Genomic DNA, 23843 nt, shown 5'->3' with positions numbered 1-23843 from the left:
CCACAATGCTTAAAATGACTTGAAGTTTCAAAGGGCTGTAGTTTTGCAACGATTAGTTATACAGATATTCTATTTAAGATCTATGCATGGATTTGGTCTACAAACACCTGTGATTTTTTTCAGATTTTTTCGGAGAGGGTCACCTGCCAAATTGCGCTGAAATTGGGTGATTTCACACGGAATGACCCTATTTCAGCATGAAATATGGGATTCTATGGATGCAGAAAAATAATGAGCTGATAGACACAGTAACAGGATCCAGTCAACCTAATGGGGTGATGTAAAAAAAAACATTTTATCCCACTCTGTAAAATTATTGGTGCAGCCTTATAAATGTCCCACATTCAACGTTTTTGAGATAAGTGAAGGATAAATAGGACATTTGGTATGTTATTTCTCTGTTACTACTGTATATTAAACTAAATCTAATGGCCACAAATGGCTTTGATAAATCAGGTAAACAAACAATATAAGAATAATCTAACCACCACTTTAAAGTTAAAGTTCAAATTGACTGATATTTAGCAGACGCTTTTATTCAAAACGACACAAACTCACAATGGCAGGAATTTCAATGAAATCAAGCGTGCAGGCTTGTGTTTTGAAACTGCTACAGATGGTCCAGAAAGCAGTGGCACATCTGGTTTTCAACCACCTGAAAAGGGCACACGTTACTCCGCTGTTTATTAAGCCCCACTGGCTACCCTTAGCTGCCAGCATCAAATTCAAGTCACTAATCCTTGCTTACTGTACAAAGTGCTGGATGGGCCTGCTCCCACTTACTTAAAAGCTCTCATAAAGGCTTATATTATCCCTCGGCTGATACAAGCTCTAAGGCAGTGTTTCTTCTCGCCCATTAGTGGGCCGCGCAGCACAATCTAGTGGGCTACGAAATGCTTTCAAGTTAAAGCTTAATTTTTTTGGCTGGATTTTTACTGGTTTTTAGTAGTGCACAATATTAATCAAATCTATAATGGAAATGAGATGTTTCAACCATGTTAAATTTAAAGTAACAGCTATCAAAGTAGTAAGCTACATTATTTGTTCCAAGTTTAAACAACATCATCAATTTGAGGCGCTCAGTTTGACAAGATAACATTCTATGCTGTGGTGTGTTTAGGATAGATAGTGAAAAATGGAAAAGTTACAGAAGTGAAAATATGCTAATAATAGGCCTAATATTTTACGAAAAACTGTGAAAATACAATCCGGATTACATAAAAAAATTACAATGGAAGTGCCTAGTGTATTGAGTGTGGCTTAATGCTGTCAAATGCAGTGCTCCTGAAGCCTTCAAAACTGAAGCACAAGACACACAACTCCGTCTGGTAAGCCAGGTGACTATACTTCAATAAAAAAAGAAAACAGACTTCAGCCCTCTCTCTTTTCAAGAAGCTCTTGAAGACTCAAGAGTACCTCGTCACTCCTAACACTTCTAATGAATGGTGGATGATTGAATGTAACCATTACCAATTAAACTGAATGCAAAGGTTTAATTTAACTACAAGAAGTTAGATGCCAGTTCAATAAAGTAAATGATTATGATATTTCATCACAGTCGTAAATGCAAAAATTGGGCACTTAAATTGCCAGTGTCTTGTGGACTGCACAAAATTTGTCATGTAGGATCACTACAACATCCTCTAGCTCAAGAACGGCTTAAGCTACAGTTTTGAAATTTTGTACACTTGGCCACATTTGCTCATATATCCTCAAGTTTCATTTGGCTCACTCAACAAAATGGCCACCAATGGCTAATCATAATTCAGCAGCCAAAACAATCTAGTGTTAATATCTTGTGATGTGAAGGGTCCAAAGTAGGGTTGGGCCGTCCATCGTGATGGTTGACTGACATCACGATGGGAAGCAACCATTGTGATGCCCAGGCTATTAGGCTATTGTTACGACTAGAGAGAATTCTTGCTGATTGTCACATAGACTAGCTCTATTATTTTTCTGAGGCTACAGCACTAAAGCGCCAAATGCACTCTTCTCCACTGTGTTAAAAAGAAACCATTTCTTCCGTTAGAGTTATAGCATCAGAAGACCTCGGTCTTTCACTGTATAAGGCTTGTATTTTGTGCATTTGGCTAAAGCCCTAGATAGCAGCGGAGTGGTAATCGGGATTCGTTATTTGTAAAAGTTGTTTGCGGTGTCCTGCCTTCAGTACCCTGAACTTTGAGATCGCATCCCCTTACTTTCGCTTTCCACTGCCCCTGCTCATGTCAGCAAGACCGGTAATAACGTGGTATGAGATGCATTGCGTATGAGGTACAGACTAATGAAGATTAGCATTTAGTCTTAAGTACCTTTTTTAATACTGCTGTGTAACTGTAGGCTATATAATTTTATGTAGAAAATTATACATTTACTTCTGTACAGACATATAGGGTGTGTTCGAAACGGGTAAAGTTGCTGCCTTTTAAGATATCTAACTGGGGAGCAAGGCAGCAAGTGCGGTTCGAAACCGAAAAAACAAATTCTGCTGCCTTCAAGCGGTCTACAGAGGATGCAATCTGCTCTGCCCTCCACCCAGCCCTCACCCACCTGGAAAAAAGAGACTCATATGTGAGATTGCTGTTTATAGACTTCAGTTCTGCATTCAACACCATAATACCACAACAACTCATCTGCAAACTTGACAAACTGGGACTCAGTACCTACCTCTGCAACTGGCTACTGGACTTCCTCTGTCAGAGGCCCCAAGTAGTACGTGTTGGCAACAATACCTCAAGCAGCATCACACTGAGCACAGGGGCCCTCCAAGGCTGCGTGCTCAGTCCGCTGCTCTTCACCCTGCTGACGCATGACTGCACTGCAACCTACAGCAACAATCACATAGTGAAATTTGCTGACGACACAACTCTGGTGGGTCTCATCACTAAGGGCGACGAGACTCAATACAGGTTGGAGGTCGACCATCTGACCACGTGGTGCAGGGACAACAACCTCCTGCTGAACGTCAGCAAGACCAAAGAGATTGTTGTTGACTTCCGGAGAGGTCACACCCAACACCTGCCACTGACCATCGACGGTGCTGTGGTGGAGAGAGCGAGCAGCACCAAATTCCTGGGGGTGCACATCAGCGAAGACCTCTCCTGGACCACCAACACTGCATCACTGGCGAAGAGAGCTCAGTGCCGCCTGTACTTCCTGCGGAAACTCAGGCGAGCAAGTGCTCCACCAGCCATCATGACCACATTCTACCGAGGCACCATTGAGAGCATCCTCTCCAGCTGTATCGCTGTGTGGGGCGGAAGCTGCACTGAATACAACAGGAAAGCCCTGCAGCGCATAGTGAACACAGCTGGAAGGATTATTGGTGCTTCACTCCCCTCCCTGAAGGACATTTACACCACCCACCTCACCCGCAAGGCGACCAAAATTGTGAGTGATGCAAGTCACCCCGCTCACAATCTGTTCGATCTACTGCCCTCTGGGAAGAGGTACAGAAGCCTGCGCTCCCGCACTACCAGACTCACCAACAGCTTCATACACCAAGCTGTAAGGATGCTGAACTCTCTCCCTCCTCTCCCCCCTCCACCCTCAGCTACATAACATCCTGGACATTGGACCCAAAATGGCCGCCTGCACTACTCCACTTGCACACTTGCACACTTGTACACTTTACAACTTGGTGTTGTTGTCCTGAAAACACAACACTTCTGCTGCTCTTACATAACTTGCACCACTATGCCACTTTCTTTCTTACTTAGGTCAAACAGAACTACCCAAGCCTTTTATTGGCCTGACTTTGCACTAGTATTTTATTGACTGTCTATGCACAATTTCAACCAAATTTTGCTGCTCTTATTTTTTCATTATTATATGTGCCCTCTTATTTACTTATTTACTTACTTTTTTGTTTACTTGAATGTTATGTTTGTCTGTGGACCTAAATTGGTAAAATATGTCTAGTCTTCACCGTGGGATAGTGAGAAACGTAATTTCGATCTCTTTGTATGTCTGGAACATGTGAAGAAATTGACAATAAAGCTGACTTTGACTTTGACTTTGACTTTAAGATATCTTAGAATTCCCAAATAACGGTCATTTTTGAAGGCAGCATCGATGCACACTTCATGCTCCCTCCTACCCATAATCCCTTGCGGCAACGTCTGAAACAGCTGTGAAAGGTAAACAAACATGGCGGATGACATCGGTAATGGCTGCTGAATCTGTTTAAAATGTAATTTGTGTGACCTTATTTTGCTTAGATTTGTAGATTACAGATTAGAAATAAACAATTTACTATCTGATTATGCCATTGTTGTAACCATTAATAGGTTCTGGTCTGATATATCTGCCGGCCGTAAAACTAATTTATACCGTTAGCCTGCTAGCTTACGTAAGCTAATTTAGTTTAACGTCAGGCCTTTGCTAACGTCATACCGTAGTGTTAACCAAAGATTCTAGAGTGCTACGCTCATTTTTAAATGATGCATTTAATCCAAAGTCATGTCTAGTGAGACAGCTCTCTATGTAGGGAGGGAGGCAGTAGGCAGCTGTCTCCCGTTTCGAACACACCCATAGTGTTGACTGTACTCACCCTATAGCCTACTCACTCACTCACTCACTCACAGATGCACTCAGACACATATTGGCTTTAAGTGTGGCTTTAGAACACTTTGTACCACATTTTAACTTTTTGTAAAATGTACATGTCATACATAAGTTTCAGCAATCATTGAGCCAAGGGAGGAGCATTACTTGCAGTTTACAAGGAGTTCTTTTTTGTATACACAATTCTTTCTTTGTACTGTACAATCAGCACTTAGTGTCAGTCATATTATATATCGCGATGCGGTACATCTAGAAGTTTATTTGTTAGTTCCTTGAAAATGTTGGTTCCTCAACAACAACAACAAGCAACAGCTCAATTTTTTTGGGAAATACTTGCATGTACATTATTTTTAATAACAATGACAGTGATGGCCAATTTTGAAATGCCATCTCTGTTCAGTCTAGCTTAGCAGGCAACTATCCTTTTAATAACTGAAAACCCCTTCCTGAAATACGGCATCACATTTTTCAGTGGGAACCTTGACAGGCTCATATACAATATGTTATACACCCCTGCCACGGTGGGGGAAGCTCAGTTCCTCATGGTCTCTGTCTCTTGCCCCTTGTGAACCTCGAGTGCCTTTTTGCTCAGACAGCTTGTCGCATAATGAGAAGGTCTGGAATTTCCCATGGAAAAGTGTACATTTCCATGCACTTCTCAAGGGACCTTGAGTTTGAGAAAGGTGCTCTGTAAATGTAACTCATTATTAACTTATTATTATACATATCTATAATATCATATTTGAAAACTCTTTGTTACAGAATTTGTGTATATGATATATGATATAAGTAATGCCCTGAAATGTATACAAAATATGCTTAAGTTAATTGGCCATTCACATAGGCATGTTTTGGATTGGCTGTTGTAGGTAATTACCCTGGTTGTAGCAGACGTTGAATTAATTTAGGCCATGTCCACATGAACACAGTTTTCGTGAAAAGTTTTTATTGTTTTGGCCTTGCTTCCACACAAACACAGTGTTTTAGGTGACCACAAACAATCATTTTCGCGAAAAGGTTTTTTTTTTTTTTTTTTAAACCCTGTTTACCTTGACTTGACATTCATAGTATTGTCTGGCAATACTAGTTTTCATACATGATATTACCTAAGATTACACTCAGTAAACATCACAAACTGGTGCTGCGCAGCGCCAGTAGCTTATCATGTTTTTCCAGTGTGTTTTCCCCGATGCATTCTAGCTACTGTCAGTGACTGACGCAAGGAAAAGGAAACGTGGCGATTTTCTAGGCTGATTTGACATGGAACTATATACTCTAATTCAGGCGTAATAATCCAAACCAATAGACTAACCAATAGAGAGCCGAAGTCATGCCCTATAGAACGCCGGTCATTATTGGGAAAATAAGTCCCGACAGGGCGAACCGGACCCCGACGCGCCAACAGAGGGGTCTTGCTTCGTCCTGAAGGGACTTATTTTCCCAAAAATGACTGGTGTTCTATACATTATAGAACTTGCCAAAATGAAAAAAATAAACTCCATGATATGTGTCTTTACATTTTTTTTTTTTACCGTTTTGTTGTGGCTTTTGCTGAGAAACAAATAGTTCGCAACACACGCTAACCTTGAATCAAATGTTCTTTAGAACACAGCTGATCAACCGTCTGCCTTCACTTTTGAATGAAAATCCGTTGCCATTGACAGTGGTCATTATTTACAGGTCTTAGGTATAACTTTGGGAAATCCCATTCAAGTCAATGGAGCGTTCTACTTGCATTGTGAAGAGCCGTATAATAACACAAATGAATGCATTCATAGTCTAGTGAACACTGAAATGAGCCTACATGTCGCTTAGAACCCGCCACCTCGACACACACATTGGCATGGGAGTCGAACGCTACTTGCAAACTAAATGCGAATGCGCGATTTGATGCAGGCAAAAAGTATCGACTGTTGGTAACGAAGGTAAATGGCATTATAGCAATATAATATGGCAACAGAATAGCCTAGAACTTGGGTAGGCCTACTAGCGTTTATGCACTAGCGGTGATAGATAGTCTACAGCTAATGTGAATCATGGACTATAACCAAAGATAGTAAAGAAGATTATTTGCACCTCCGTTCACCAAATAAAGGACTGTACTGCACCCTTCACAAACTGTAAAAATGAACTTTATTAGTTTTTTTTATAGTTTTATTAGTTGAATTGAAAACTGAATTGTGCTCAGGAATGCTTAACTCACATGACTCCTTTGGAGAATGCATAGACTGTATAAAGTAGAGATTTTGGGTGAAGCATTTGCACCGCCACGACATCTACTTGGCTGGCATATGCACCTGTAGACATGGCCTTAGGCCCAGCCTAAGCAATCACATTGATCATGGATTCCTAACGTTAATTCCTACTTCGCTTAACCTTTACAAACTGATAATAAACCTTATTGGCAGTCAGGAAACAATGTATTATCCTTTGCTGTATAAATTTACACATTCTTTCCACTATAGTTTTTGATGTTTTGCAGTTGTTGCTACTGCCGTTTGCCACAGCAACTTTTGATTTTTAAACAAATGCTCTTTCATCCCTGGTTGGCTCACCATCCTGGAAACATAAGCACATTGGGAGGAGTCAGGTTAGTATCTCACTGAAATAAAAATGAGCAGAGATACTAGGCGGGCAGGGTCAGACTAGTAGGCAATCATTTTGTTGAGCCAAATGGTACTTTTCAGCCAATGTAGCCAAGTGTAAGTTTATCAGAGTTCCAAAGTGAAACAGTTATTTACATGTGCCAGAGGAAGGGCCCCCTCTGGACCATATTTCACATGGAAGTAAAATTTTAGTTCTTAATTTGTTCTAGATTTTGTAATGTAAAGTTCCTCATTGAGGTTTCAAATTTGCCATGTGTCCAAAGAATGTGGTAGTGATGCATGGTGTCAAATTTCCTGAGGTTTGAACTTTTAAGTCATAAGATATTGGCCAGTGTAGAGCTGGATTTTTACATTGATGTAACTCACTAGAGGCCCTATTGTACACCCAACAAAAAAAGCGACACAAGGCTTGTTCTTATTTTACACCCAATTCAGTGATTAATTTATCGCTATGGGCTCCACTGTGTTAATTAACAAAATAGCTGTGGTCTGGCGCATGATCCAAAAATCGCTATCTTACACCTTCTAAAAATCAATATGCCACTGACCAAGAATAACCTGGTCTAAAGTGAAAGGCGCACATAAAGCATAGCTGTAGACTGTCTGAGATGTAAGCAGCCATTAGCAACAAGTCCCAAACAACTCTGCATCTTTAGGATTTTTATTCAGTCATTTGAATATTATTAGTGGTTCCATTATAGTGGAAATTCCCTGTGTTGCATACACAGTCTCGTGTGAAAGCAGATTCCTTCAAATGCACTGACGGTCAAAATACTGACACGCTGTTCGATGTTGTGCTACTTGCTGTTAAATGAAATGACAGATGTCACTCTCTTTGGTTTAAAGGATGTTATGCCCAAAACACACCCATGAGAGGTGTGATTAAGAAATATAAGAACAACCCTTTTGAACAATGTGCCAGGCCTCTGATCACAATATCACACAAAATCACATACATTTAATTAATTTGCTGTTGAATGTGGACTGGACACACCTTAAACTTTGTGTCTCTGACCAGGCGTTTTAGAGCGCTAAAATAGAGCCCTAGGGGTGCGAGTTTTACAGTGAAGCGGTACAGGTGGGGACTGCAATGGCCGAGACCTCTCTGAAGTGAATTTAAATAAACAAATCACTGCAACCAGGAACCAACTACATTTTGTTCCGTCTATCGGCAAATAAATGTAAACATTCCTTTATTGTAAGAAAGGGACATTCTGCTGTCCTATGTAAAAAAACTAAGCAGGCTGCAAATCATTAACACGTCATGGCAGGGCCATGCCAGCCATTAAAGTAATATGCTGAATTGATATTTGCAGTTTATAGAGGTTTCACATCATTATTCAAACTAATCTCTAATCTCAACTTCATGCTTAGGCCTACTGTATCAATGGAAGGGAGTGGACCTATTTAATTAACGATCCACTCCCTTCCATTGATACAGTAGGCCTAAGTGCTTAATTTGGAAACAAAGTAGCCTAGGTGCATGAGAACATGTAGGCGGACAGGTGCACATGAAAGTAATATCGGTTATTTAAAACATAGGCTACAAAAAGCACATATATAGATAACGTCAGATGGCTACATTATTTCCAACCATGACCTATCCACAGATACCTAGGCTTAGGCCTAATATCGTATTTCAATGCATGACCAACATAAATGAATCAAGGCAGACAAACTAATCTTCCTATGTCAAACTTGTGGTGTTGTCATTCAATTCATTCATCTCCTTTTGCACCTCTTTCCAATTAATTCTAACACCAGATGAGGATAGAATATTACAATAAGAGGACTATCATAGTAGACAGATATTACCTGCTAAGGCCATTTTTTGGCATCATCACAGAGTAGGCTATATCCCATTGGGATTCCATTGGAGATTATGATTTAGCGCAGCTCATATAATTGAATATGTAATATCGCATATGTTTTGCTCAAAATCGTATTGCAATGGATTGACAAAATAACAGCCTAGTTAGCTGTGAGACAATATTTAAAACGGGTTTGAAAAGCTACAACCATGTGTTCATGAATTTAATTGCTTGGTAGAAGAAGGAGCGGAAGACATTTAAACCCTACATAGGCTTATTATTCTTTGAAAAAGTATTAAGATCAGATGGCTAACAATAGCCTATTGATATTGTAAATTCTACTGTAATATCGCCTGACTCATTCAATTTAAAGGTAATGCTCTGCTATTGGTCGACTTCAGCCAAATCTTTTATCAATTAACCTCTGCCTGACTCTGCCTACTTTGTGCGTCTGACTTGCTGTGGCCAGTGTGCATCCACTGTCGGCAAAATATGCTGCCAATATCGCACCTCAGGTGTTGATACTCCACAGATGAGTCAAAATGAGATGGAGTTCATAGAGGCCAAGCAAATATTTTGTACATTTTGGCGAAATGGTTGCTAAACTACAGGCCAAAAAGTGCTCTGTGCCTACTCCAATTAAAGTGGTGCCAGGAATATATCTACAGTGGAACAAAATGTTTACGGTATATACCTTAAAAAAAAAAAAAGCTTTAGTGTTGTTAATCAAAAGTCAACAATGTAAAAGAAATGGAAAGGAAAAACTTTGACAAACCCTTGATGACTGCGCTATACTAACGTTAGCGGTGGTCATGATCAACTGTATGCCGCATCAATGTGCATACATACTGATAAGTGATGGCTTCTCACTTTCAAGTAACTGCTACTAGCAGGAACCTGTAAGCAGTTTTGTGTATCAGGTTGCCTATTGTCTCAGCAGCATTTACCCCCATTTATTTTTTTTCTCTCAAGAATGACAAGCCCAAGTTATCAGCACAATAATCTTTGTGACAAAGGTTAGCTTTGCATTAGAATTCCAGTGACATTTTAACTGAACAGCTCAGAAAGGGAAGTCCACAGGTGGAGACACCTGCCACCACTCCAGCAGCCGCTTATCAAGCCTAGCATGACAAATAATTCAGCAAGCCTGTCACTGAAGACAGCTGGGAGATTTTTTTTTTTTACTTTGAGATACCTTGGCAGTGCTTGTATTAAATTGCAAGAGACTGCTGCTCCATTAAGCTTGAGCAAAATGAAGTGTCTGCAGGCCTACTATCAGCTATTGTGGGCTGTGTTAGTTTGCAAGAGTGTAACAAGCTTGCTTGGGAACAGCATTAGTGTGTAGGGGTCTGTCACTTATGGTTGAGTATGTGACATGTCAAGACTTCTGGCATTGCAGTTGGCACTGGCATGTATGTTAACCTGGAAATTTGGGTTCAAGGTTGGGTGGAGCTGCTGCTTTTTGTATTTAACTAAAGTGAGCTGCTAAAGCCCTTTTGTGGTCTAGAACTTGCTGGAACATGCCGTGTTGTCTATTGTTTGCTGAAGTAGTAGTAGTAATAATTTGTTGCCCTCTTCAAAATCAAAACGCAAAAGAGCTGCTATGCTACAGGAATTCGGAGATCTTTTTCTACAGACTGTTGTCGGTGCATTCCCTTTATATTATATGTGAGTTATGCATTATGACGCATATTTTGTTTGTTTATTGTTGAGCTTCTCAATCAGAGGGGGACCCGAGAGCAAATCGTGTTAAGGGTGACTTTATTTATAAAATATATTTATTTTATATGCTACAATATACACAAATAAATTAATGTATTTTGGAATCAGAGATTAATCTTACATATTAACAAATTATTATGTTAATAAACTATGTCAGTGTGTATGAAAAATAACTGAACTCAGATTTTGGTGGGCTTAATGGGTACGCTTACAGTACCCTACAAAATTGTGTTTCCTATTGTTTATTTAGATTTTTGTTTGTTCATCCTCGGCCCACAAAAATAGTTCTAATCTTGCCAAGCAACGCAACACCAGAGAGATTCAAGTTCAGTGAGAGGCTTGTGCAGTAACTTGTATAACCTAGGCTACGTACTTGTCTATATGTGTCATATTAAATTGAACATTAACCTTGTACAGTACTCTTTATTTACTCAATTTTCTCACTCAAATGTGATAGGAAATTGCTGCTCTCTTACTTTCAATGAATGCAGTGTTTGTGTTGGATAATTCAACTGTTAGGGCCTATACAAGTGGTCAACATATCTTGGTTAATATTTGATATTAATATTTAAATTTTGATGCTATTTGGAACTATTGTAACTATGTGTAGCCTATGCATCCCGACTGCTGTAGGCTACCTACCACTCTGCCTACCACTCTAGTTGTAAACAAATGGTGATGTCACATTATGACGTAGGTGCAAAACCTTAATATGTGGAGTGATTACTAACGGTAAAAACTTCCTCTCGTCCATTCCGAAACTAATCAATAGTTTGCCCGGATCTAACTGTATAATTCACATTATGACTCCCACCATGATAAACTTTGTTGTATACGGTGCAGTGGCCAGTTGAGATTTGCAGTCCACAAAACAAATAGCCTATATTGGCTAATGATACTGGACAAGCTCTAGACCAGTGTTTCTTAACTGGTGGGTCGGGACCCAAAAGTGGGTCGCGGAACCGTTCTGGGTGGGTCGCACAGCTTGTGGTTAACCTTGTGGTGGACCTTTATTTTGATAAACTTTATTCGTAGCCTACATATCAGTCATTGCCATGGACATAGACAATGTTTATGTGACAGGTCATGTTAGACATCATTTTAGTGGTAAACGCAAGTACACGTAGGCTGCTACTCTGAATATTGAAGTAGCCTACAGTAGGCTCGGATATGTATTCACTTAAACTGAGGACAAAATAGGACAGAAACCCCATTGTGTGGTGTGCAGTAGATGGCTGGCACATGAGAGCATGAAACCATCAAAACTAAAATGCCACATGGAAACAAGGCACCCCTGTCAAAGTCATACCTGTCGAGTACTTTGAAATGTGACATCAAGAGTTGAAGACTTCACAAATGTAGGCTAATTCCAAACATCCGCATGTTCCAAACAAGTAGGCCTACAGGCACTTTGCTTGTCTTACCATGTAGCTCACCATATCCATTGGCTTGAACGCTAAAAATATATATATGGGTCGCGACTTTATGAACAATGGAAATTGTGTGTTCCAAAGCCAGACCAGTTGAGAACCACTGCTCTAGACGTGATGTGTCTACTGTACCCTGTGATACCGGAACAACCTTCAGTAGGATTTGAATTTCCCCTTGGGGATCAATAAAGTATCTATCTATCTATCTAGGTGTGTGTTGCAGTGCCACGTGGTCTCCATCAGTAACAGTGGTCTGTGTCATTATTTCTCCCCGTAGTACTGTCCATGTAAGATGCTGTAATTCTTCCACTACTCATGAAGCACAAGTAAAGAGAAGTGTTTGAGAAGCAGTGTAAGGCTAAGAAGATGTCTCCTTCCTCCTCCTTCACTCTCTAAGCTGGCTCAGGAGAGATTTTTAAAGGAAATACATTACTGTGAATCTCACTCTTCATTTTTCTGTGATTCGATTGTGTTGCTCACCATTTCCAAGTTTCTTTCTAGACACTTAGGATTAATGAAGTATTACTGATCCCCTTCTCTCATTCTGAAATGAGAGTGAGAGAAAACACATTGCAGTTAATACCCACTGATTTAAGGAACATAGTGTGGTGGTGGCTGTTGGTCTTTTGATGATTCTGGGGTGGAATTATGATTCAATGTATTTGGAATGGTTAAATGTCAAGTAAGATGCATATTGTGCATCTTACCAACCATTATGTGTTGTAACTTTTGGTGCACTTTAAGAGATGAGAATTAGGCTATTACCAAAACATTTGTCAGTGCTCAACTTGTACTCTGTGTTGTTTCATGCACTTTCTTTCTGGTTTTGACAGTCCTCATGTCAATGGCTGCGTTAACAGCAATACTGTTCAAATACCACACCAGCTAAAGGCCAAGAAATTAATTTCCTGAATTTACTTTTTTAAATGTAACAAATTTGAATTTTTAACTGCAGACATTAGAGAGGTAATTTCATGAATTAGAGCATTTTTTTCTCTGAGAAAGCTAAAAGGGGGAGTTTCTTTTAAACATGTGAAGTCAGTTAATTAAGTGTAATGTTGAACATGTGTAAAGCTCATTTATTCATAATTCATTTTAAAAAGGCTACCAACTGAATGTGAAAAGTATGCATCCATGAAATGTGTCATTTAGAGACAGTACTGTCACAACTACTGTGATATACAATACATTGTTACCCGTATCTGGAAAGCAGGCAGTACTGTCAAACTTCATCTTTTGCAGTCATGTGGATGCTGTTTGGACAAGTAATAAAGGGAGCAAACTAAATAGATTAATGATCAATTTTAATAATCCATTATTCATAGTGATTTGTGCATCTCGGTAAATAAACCCAAAATTTGTCATAGCAAAGAGGAACCCTGAATGGTGTAATTAGACACCATTTCTCCTTTTTGCAGTTCCTGGTCTCCTTGTGACTTTTTCTACTCTCTCTATAAAAGTCTGGCATTATGGGAGGCATAGAAAAGAAGTTGATTGGTGCTTTAGCTAGCAGTCAGCATCAGAGGGGAAGGAAAGACAAATTAAAAATAATTTAGAATTTAATTTCTCATCTAATTCTATGCCCTTTTGAATAGCATTAGCATAATCATAGTAGATGTCATGATCCCATGCACCTTTGAGATACTATGTTTATATGCCCTAGGAGCCATGTTGGACATGTCATATTGTTTAGTATAGATCTAACTTCCACATCTATTAGGATACTTGTAAATCTTGAGGGACATATGATGCAAAATGTATGTAATGTATGGTCACAAGCTTGCAGTGCGTGCATCTTTGTAACAAAGGAATTATACAGTATTCAAGGAGTGTGATGCGAATATTGCCATTAGTTGCATCGAAGACCTGATAGCATTTTAATTTTTAAATCCTTGAATTCCCCGAGAAGCTCATTATGAAGGAAAGACTCCCAGAAGTAATTAATTCATAAGGTTTTGATATTGGTTTTGATGCAGCTGACATGGCCACCTAACTCAGTGGGGCTGTGTGAGAGAGGGTGTATGTGCTGAAGATGAAGAGAAAAGGGACTTGGGTGACAGACTATCTTTTATTTCTTTTCCTTGCTGTATCACCCTTGTCTTTCTCAGAGAGCAACCATAACTTTATTTCAAAGGATACGTAGGTGCAGGCAAGTTTGCCTGAGGATCAGCTAGCTGTGTATGTTTTGTACTTGACTTAAAATGTTTCAGTAAAGCCCATTACAGCAACTGCAAAGGAAGAGTTTCTATGATTTCATAACATAGGTGGGCCGTGGGCAGGCATAAGATCTGCAGTCAACATCTTTATATTGAATAAAACAGTGACATTGCTGACTATATTGCCCAAAGACATTACTGTAGCTAGCATTTAAGCAAGCTTCTAGCAGTACAAATTAGGTTCTGGTGGTTTTTGCAATGCTTTGCATACCTTTTAGGTAGATAGCTTGCTCATGGGTTTTTTTTTTTTTTTTGAAGACCAATGCTCCTTTTATGGTTTTTAAAGTATAAAGCAATACAGCAATGACCTGCTTCCTTGTAAAATCTTTATGGCTTAAAAACCTGTGTTTGTAGAGTTACTGACCTACCTTTGTCTTCTTCCTGTCTCTGGTGTTTCTCCCCAGGAAATTCCTACTAATGGATTGTCTCATGGGAGCTGTATTACTGGACAACAGGCATTGCATTGACGACTAAAGACTCGTAAGAAGACTGAGGCAAGGTATTGACTACAGTCATTTTTATAAAATTTCTCTACACTTAAGTGGTAAACTAAGTGGTTATTTTGGAAGGACATGCCCTTTTTGATAGTACAGTTGCCACTGAGTGTGCAAATGTATGAGAACATAGGCGACTTCTTAAATCACATTAACATATTTGGAATAAGTGCCAGCCCCAGTTTGTGCTATATGAACAAGTGATTGCAGAAGGTTTAGCTGTATAAAAAGCAGCTCTAGTGAGAAGATAAGCAAAGTTTATTGTCCGTTAGATTTACATAAAATATGAATTTGTCTTTTGGCAATCAAACAACATAGTGAAAAGCAGAATACATAAAGTACATGTAATACATAAAACACACACACACACACACACACACACACACACACACACACACACACACACACACATATACACATATATCATACATAAGTCTACACTTATCTGTACCAAGCATCAAATGACCATAAACCTGTTGGATAAAGTCCACTTGTTCAAACAGACTGAGAGAGGTTGACCCAAAAGGAATTCAGCTCAACTAGAATGGTTGTTTCTCTGTCTCGAAATACATTTTTCAGGTACACCAATAGAGTTCGGGCGACTACGTCACGTTTGGGTAGCAACAGCCATTTTCCTGGTACGCTAAAGGAAGATACAGTCATTACTAATGAAAAAGTAGTGAGCGTCAAGAGGAGATGAGAAAACAAATTGACCGTGATATAAGCAAATGTGAGCTTCTTCACAACAACGAGATGTATAAGAAGGCAACTAAGTATTACTTAAATAGAATAAAGACCATTATACCATGGTCTAGGTTGAAAAGGGTGTCGTTTAAAAAGTGATATACTACACCTATAAAATTATTATGATGTTGCTTGACAACGACTGAGTTAGTCCGCTCAGCTGTGACTTATCAACATTCCACAGCGTTGCGATAAACAGCTGAAAAAACGAACGATTTTAGCTCTAAAACTCATTTAGTATTAATAATTGATTTCATATTTATTTATTTCGTAAGTGACCATGGTATAAACGGGATAATGCCCTTCAATGCGTCCATTATCAGAAATAAATGGACTTCACGGAAGCAACCGTCCTCCGCTTCGCATCGGACGGTTCACGCCTCCGCGTCGTCCATTTATTTCTGATAATGGACACCTCGTCGGGCATTATCCCTTACTTAAATTCTGTAGATTGTCTTTTGTTCTGTGGACTGTGAAACATTGAGTTCACATGAGTTTGCCAACTGATGTTACGAAGCTGTAACTTACTACTGCCCATACAAACACACATATTAAGTTGCTTTACATCCACTGGGTAAAACAGACATAGTTATCCATAGAGATCCTTTCCATGTTGGCCAACATTTGCGATTACATGTTGAACCTGTCAGTAGTGAAAAATAGAGGTCTATTTGACGTAAGTCATGCCTATCTGTACAGTAGCCGCCGTTACTGTGATTCCCACAATTCTTAGCAATTTACGACACAATCCCAAAGTCTAAGTAAGTAGATGCTAAAAAGTATAACTTATCTGTTGGTATTCTCATGTGATAATTCACTGAAATAAGCCATGCCCGATTGCAATGACCAGGTTGTGTCAATATCCTAAATGCCTCTCCAAATGCATCTAAATTGGTCACTTGCTTGAGGAAAAAAGCCTATAAACTCATCCAGCATTGGGAACACATAAAATATATCTCAAGCAATGACTGTCATACAGATAAGTCATTTCCAGGCCAGATCACCCAATTATTTGACAACATATTTAGGTTAAATTCAGACTTGATTTTTAGAAAAAAATAGAACTTTCTAGTAGGTGTATAGAAACATCATCCTTTTTTGAGAAATAATTTAACCACATTCTGGTTATAATCATTGACATCCCTTCACTGAATTCTGTGGCACACTTAAAATGCAAATTATAATGGAGCTACTGAGAGATTATTTCTGGGTGTATACGTCATAACGTGTCTGACGGCTACCACACAGTAATTGGAATGTTTGGGAAGGCCCACACACTGTGCTTCAGAATGATATATCCTTGTCACTGGCCCCTTATAATCTGACGAGCAGGCACTCAAATTTTCTGGAATTGACAAGTATAACAATAGAACCAGTAAGCATTTTTCACCCTTAATATAGTGAAGCTTTTGTAAATCCTCATAAATAGAGCACAATATTACTAGAGACTGGCAGGATGACCTCTGGGATATTAAGTAATGTTTTAAGTTACATTTAAAGATGTATAAGTATAAGTATGTATACGCTCTTGATTCTTTGAGGGAAATTTGGTCTCTGCATTGAAACACACTCAACACACAGTGAACACACAGTGAGGTGAAGCATACACTAATCCCGGTGCAGTGAGCTGCCTGCAACAACAGCGGCACTCGGGGAACAGTGTGGGGTTAGGTGCCTTGCTCAAGGGCACTTCAGCCATGCCTACTGGTCGGGGTTCGAACCGGCAACACTCCGGTTACAAGTCCGAAGCACTAACCAGTAGGCCACCCCCACCTTTGCACACCTATGCACCTCTCATTCATCTACCTGGTATATCTGACACACTCGTGCTGGGTTAGACCTCATATCCCAACTACTTCATGACCACTTTAAATTGTTCACCTTTCCAGTTTCTTCATTAAATATCAAAGCGGGAAAAGACCATTTACTGGAAAAGTCCATTTAAAATTACGCCACATAATTATTTCAAATGCACAAAAATTCTGTCATTGAATAATACCCCATCTTGACAATAGTCAAGCTACACTTGAGAGTTGGGGTGAACACTACAGTACATGTTCTAAAAAATGTACATCATGATTCAGACTTGAATTTAATAGCTCTAAATAGCAAAGAGAAACACGGCAGAAACAGAATTTGTATATTTTGGATTTAGGATATTTTTGTGAAAATTGGATTTGTCAAGATTATGGCGACATATCATGACAGAAACAAGTTTCTATGTTGACTGAATTATACCATGGCATCTAACAATATATATTTTAGAACAATGATATTCAGTTGGTCTTGCCTGAATATGATGGAAAAATACAACTTGTTCCATCTTGTAAGTTCTGTCTATCCTTTTTTATTTTGAATACCTGTATTCAGTATCTCATTGTGATAAAAGAGCTGCTGCCGGACTCTGCCTCTTAGCTGTTATTGATTTGTTTTTCATGAAGGAATATTACACAGTGGGGAACCTGTAGAGAAAAGAGAGAAGTGTGGTATGACATTATCACATGGATCTTAGCTTTAAGAAACCAGCCTGTGTGTCAGAGCCAGGCTGCTCTCATGCTGGAACTATGGGCCGTAACTGGAGACCTTAGCATTCCTATTCACTGACCCTCAAGATCCTCGTCAGGGGAGAATATGAACAAAAGCTTAGGCACAATTGCCAAGAATCCTCCGACTCACTCAAAATATTTTTAGACTGAATGAAATATAAATAGTTTTTTATGTAGATAGAATGACTTTGGTTGTCAAAGTTTCAGTTTAGTTCTGTTGACAGTTACACATCACCAGTGATAACCTTGTATTTGAATGTGGTCAAGAGATGTGGGAATTTATTCAGTGACTTGGTTGCTTGGAGTTGTGTCTTTGTCTTGCATTTTGAATAAGAGATGGAGGAACATTGAAAGACTGCAAAATGCATTATACATAGCCGACACATGCCACCAATTCCCAACTACAAGCCTCTTCCATGTCACAAAGGTTTCATGAGGCGTTTCACAAGAACAAAGCTTTGTGTGCTCATTAGTATGAAGTTATATTGATCATGGTACCTGCATGTACTTGCTCATTCTTGTATGTTTATTTGTGAGGCAAGAACCAGTTTGCATTCTTCACATCAAACGTTTTCTCATATTGCTTTCAAATGCAGACTTGACTGCTTGGGTACTGGAGGTGAAATTCTTTCTATATTTGAGTAGTGCTCTAATCAGCCCCATCCATGCCTGACCAGTATGCAGCTTTGCAATTCAAAAAGTGTGTGTGTGTGTGTGTGTGTGTGTGTGTGTGTGGTGTGTGAATGTGTGTGGTAGTGCATTAGTCTGTTCTTTGGGGTTTTAAATCAGGGCTCAAACAGAAGTCTGTTTCAGAGAGACATAGCCTTGTGTGATAGGTCTGTTTATTTAATACAAGGTCATTCATGTCAGTGCTCTGGTATGGAGCAGTTGGACATTGAAGGATTTTTTAAGTCAAAGGTGCGGACTTGCATAATTAGTTTATGTAGTGTGTGCTGTTTAGTGAAATAAAGTGTACATGAAATTAAATTACATGAACGTTAATGTTGATATAGTCATCACTATAAGTCTAGGAAAGATTGCAATCAGAAAGCATTGAAACAGTACAGTTTAAACTTTCCAATTTCAGTGTGACTATGTAATCAATAAGCTGACATAGATGACATACAATTTGAGTCAGTTTTACACCAGCAAAGATGGCAACATCGTTATATGCATTATGACCAACAAATTGGTCCTGTTAAAATAACTGATTAAGCTGACATGTCAATATGTGTATGACCTGACTGAAAACATGCTGTCACTCACTGAGAAAGGGAGCACTCAAAGTGTCATGGGAACAAAGCTCTTGAGAGAGCTGTTAAAGTGCAGCCTGCGTTCTGAAACTGGTTTACAAGAAGTAGGGTTAGTTTTGTCCTGATCAGACATTATGAAAAAAAAATATATTCTTGGACTGGATTAGTTTTTGTTAGCCGTAGTGTTCTACTGTTTGCAAATTGATCATTGAACATTTCCTGCTGCTGAGCTTTTCCGCTGCTAAGCTCTACAGTTTTTTTATTTGAACTTGGTCCAACCACATATACAGTACACTTTGGCTGAAAAATGCCACTTCAGCATAACTTAAGATGTTGTGGAATCTCATTAACCACAGTGCTTGGGACAGGACCTCTGGGGACAATGTTTAGTGGTTGTTCAAACTAAAGGATGTAGAAAGCATTGTATTCCAGGGCTCCAGAGTCTAATCATTTTGGTCACATATACAACCAAAAATCTTTTAAGTTCAACTAGAAGATTTTCATATTCTGCTCTCTGTAAACAGGGCCATTGCAGCAGGGCAGGCAAGGCAGGCACCCACGGACAGCTCCTTAAGATAGTCCACAGCCATCACAATTCTGGAGGACCCCCCTGAAATATATGATTTTGTGCAACGATGAGAATAACCAAGGGTGTAGGTTTGGTCTCAGCTTTGGTGGGGACACAGCCCAGCCCAGCATGGCCTCACTGTTTTGTCCTGGTTTATAACTACTGTACTTTGTATGACTGGATATTTGATATTGGATATTTTTCCAGGAACTGCAGAGGCTACATTTCAATATGGAAAGTAGCAGTAGAAGTTTGCATTTTACATTTAAGGTGCTGATTCTGGAAAGGCACCATAGTCTTTCTTTTATTTTTCTGCCATTGTGTAGGCTACACTCACAAATATATTACATACACAGAATATACTGTAGAAACAGGAAAATGTCTCAGATCCACTGTTTATTGCGACTGCAAGATTTTAACTTCATCATGATAGCGCAACTTCTATTCTGTTGTGCTATATGCGACTCTCCATACTGCACACCCCAAATCAACATGACTCCTATTTTTGGTTGAAAGATTAAAGAAGCTAGGTTTAGCTGCAACAATATCCTGGGTAAATATCCTGGGTAACATATACCATCATATACCAGTTAATACTACTTTCCACATTAGAATCCGCATTTGAAGGTCATGTTAGGCTACAAGTTGTAGTTGCTAGTTTGTGTAGTTTATTTTGCCTACTTACACTCTGCGTAATGAAAAATCTTCGTATGTCCCTTTTCTTTTACAAAACACTGAAAAGGACAAAAATGTACTGGTCTTTTTTGGGGTATGTATTGGCAGATAGCCCTGATAACTTACTGTTGTTGCTTTTATTTTATTTTATTATGACCGCCGCGCAGCGAAGCGTATGTTTGCGTATGTTTCCCTCCAGGGGCCATGTTAACCCATTCCATACGCACACATGTGCATAAACAGATACACACGCACACACATACATTCACAGTAATCATACGTATGACACATACTCACATAGTAGACATATGTACGCATGCATGCACATGCACAGACACAGGCACATACGCAGGCACACACACAAGCACATGCGCGCACACACACACACACACACACACACCCACCCACACATAAACATAAACATGTACACGCACACATGCACACAATTCAAGAATTTCTCAGAATTATGAACAGGCAAAATGGGGGTGGGGTTGTATAAAATGTATTTTACTCGTGACATCTATGAACTAATCATGTTTTGATACTTGTTGTCTAGCAGATACCAGTGAGAATTGAGTGTGCATAATGCAATTCAGTGAGACAGTTAGAATCAAGCCTTTCAGCGTGACTTATTTTTGTGGAAAAAATGTGCTGGACTGGGCGGCGGTCATATTTTGTACTGCTCTGCGGTACATCTAGTTTGTGTGTGTGTCAGATAACCCTCCTTCGGTTTCAGCCAATCAAATAACAGAGTTTCTTTTACTGTCGTCCTGGCAGAGTTCGCTAAAATATTGGTGGAGACAATTTTGTCATCTCAAAGTATTGATAGGTACAGTCACCATTGTCCCCATCTAAACCTACGCCCATGAGAATAACATGTCCAGAAGCAGAAAGCCCCTGCAAAATTATGATAGGTGGTTGATAGGAGGGAAAGAAAGCAATTAACAGGGGAAATAAGTTAGTGAGAACCTCTTGTGTTGAATAATGTAGATATGACTGTTTCATTTGTCCAGATTAAGAAGGTTCATAAAGATCTTGAAAATAGGCATAGATGTAGTCGTCCCCCCTCCTTCCCCCCCAGACAAACTAGAAATGGCAGCAGAAGGCAAATAAACATCAATTTAGATGTAATGGCAGAAACATGTTGCCCACAAATCCACAAATTTGCATAAAAACCAACTAGCACCAGGCTGGGTCTATTGTGTGGTGTTGTATTAAACAGAATTGAACGGAAGAGTGGCAGTGTTCTGAACAGAATTGCTCTTTTGAAATTTTTAGTGCATCCCTATAACAAACCCCACCCCTCGAACCCAGCTCTCCTGGGTACTAAACCTGCTTTTGGACCACAATACTTGTTGGTATGGCAGTCAGAGTGCATACTCAACTGTAGTGACACTCCGTTACACTAACCTCATTTGGGAAGCGAGATCATGCGCTTCATGCACACAGGCCTCCCTCTCGGATCCAGGGATCAGGAGTATTTCTGTTACATGTTAAAATCCGTATTTCAAATACAAAATTGTATTTTGTCATTTGTATTATATTGGATTGAAGAAAATGGCTTTGTATTTTGTCAAAATACTTTATTTGTGTGTGTTTTTGTATTTTAAGAACATTGCAAAAATGCTTTCTTTCAGGCGTCTATTATGCAATGACGAATTCAGCATTTCATAGAAACATAGTATTAGTATTTTCTATAAGTAGTGACACTATTCCCAGTCAGAGCCAGTGAAAATGTGGCATTCTTTTCTTCTTTGTAACTTCACTGATGATGCAATACCCACATTTTTCTCTCTGTTACAGGCTTACCTTACCTTACCTTACATACCTTGGTGGCATGGAAAGATGAATGAAGTGCAGATGTATTATTCTAATAGTGTTCAAGTGAAGTTCAAGGTCCTCGAGTCAATCTGTAAATGAATGATGAACAGAGGATGTATCTTATAAGTGATACACAGAACTTTGTTTGTGATTTGTTGGTGCTTGTTGGTGTTTTTAAACTTAGCACTAACCATAAAATATAATTTTATGTCAAAGGCCTGTATGGTGAGGATGCAGTAGCTGTTAGTGCAGCATATATTCTCCGGTATCCCTAGGTTTACTAAGTTACTGATATAATGAAATGGGGTGGATCAGTTGAAGCACAGACAATGAAATATATAGTTGCATTTTTTTTGAGAGAGAGAGAGAGAGAGAGAGAGAGAGAGAGAGAAAGAGAAAGAGAAAGAGAAAGAGAGAGAATGCATCCGGCTCCTCGAGTGAAAGGACTTACATTTCCTGTGTGTCCAGTTTCAACAGGTGTAACATGCACACACATACTCACATAGGCACACGGAACAGGTATAAGAGGAAGTGATGTCAATCAATAGGAGAACAGGTTAGTTGAGTGAAGGTGAGCCAGGAAGCAGCTTGTGCTAATTTCTTTACATGAGTTGCAGGCTTGTATTACAGCACAGCTGAAGGGAGCCAGTGAATTCATGGGAACCTATTGAATATCTGATTCTCCTGCGAGTTGACTCTAGAGGAGTAGGGACCTGACAATGGGAGACATTCGAGATTTCCAGACTCATCCAGCCCAGCGAGGTAAATTTTTGTGTTGCCTCACATTTCCTCGTTAATGAGGGACTTAAGCTGCTGCAGTTCATTTGCTCTCTGACTCCTGTTGCAGTAGGATTTCTTCATTCTATCAGTATGTACCAGTGTGACAGGAGCCGTTCTCTCTTTCTGATAGTCTTGCCAAGGTGGCTGCCCCCTCTGTCTGACTCATTTCAGGAAAGAGAAGAGGGTCTAGATTAGCAAGTTGCTGTAGCAGCACTGGTTGCTCACTCTCGGTGTATTTTCACTGTTTCGTCAGTATCTACAGAGGGATATCACTTAAGAAGTAAGATTATTGTTTTGTATGGGGGACAAAAACGTTTTCAGCTCGTGAGATCTCTTAAGTCTGTTTAGTGCGTGCAAATTGCACAACTACATTGTGTTCGTGTTTCAGTTGTTTAAGCTGTGTTTGAGTGCTGGACATCATACCATTTAGGGGGGTTTTTTTCTATTTTTACCCTCTGGTGTTTCAGTGCTTGCACTAAGACACGTGTATGTACGTGAATGTGCCTTGAGTCAACAAAAGTTTTTTTTTTTCCATGGTAGTAGAACTACTGTTTGTTCTCTTTCTTGTTGCTATCGGGGTATATTCTAGTTGTATTCTGTGAACAACCTAAGTG

General features: G+C 39.4%; 1 protein-coding gene across 2 annotated transcripts in view; it reads left to right on the top strand.

The window, feature by feature from the left end:
- The first annotated feature begins 22997 nt into the window (after positions 1–22997).
- LOC121678180 (inactive N-acetylated-alpha-linked acidic dipeptidase-like protein 2) overlaps positions 22998–23843 on the top strand; it is a 215878-nt gene continuing 215032 nt past the window's right edge. For both annotated transcript variants that reach the window (XM_042057472.1, XM_042057471.1), the window contains exon 1: positions 22998–23211. In XM_042057472.1, the coding sequence (XP_041913406.1) occupies positions 23169–23211 (43 nt within the window). In that variant the 5' untranslated portion in view covers positions 22998–23168. The remainder of the gene's footprint in view (positions 23212–23843) is intronic.

Source organism: Alosa sapidissima, chromosome 12 (assembly GCF_018492685.1).
Source record: "Alosa sapidissima isolate fAloSap1 chromosome 12, fAloSap1.pri, whole genome shotgun sequence".
NCBI lineage: Eukaryota > Metazoa > Chordata > Actinopteri > Clupeiformes > Clupeidae > Alosa > Alosa sapidissima.
This window is presented reverse-complemented; position numbering and strand designations above follow the sequence as displayed.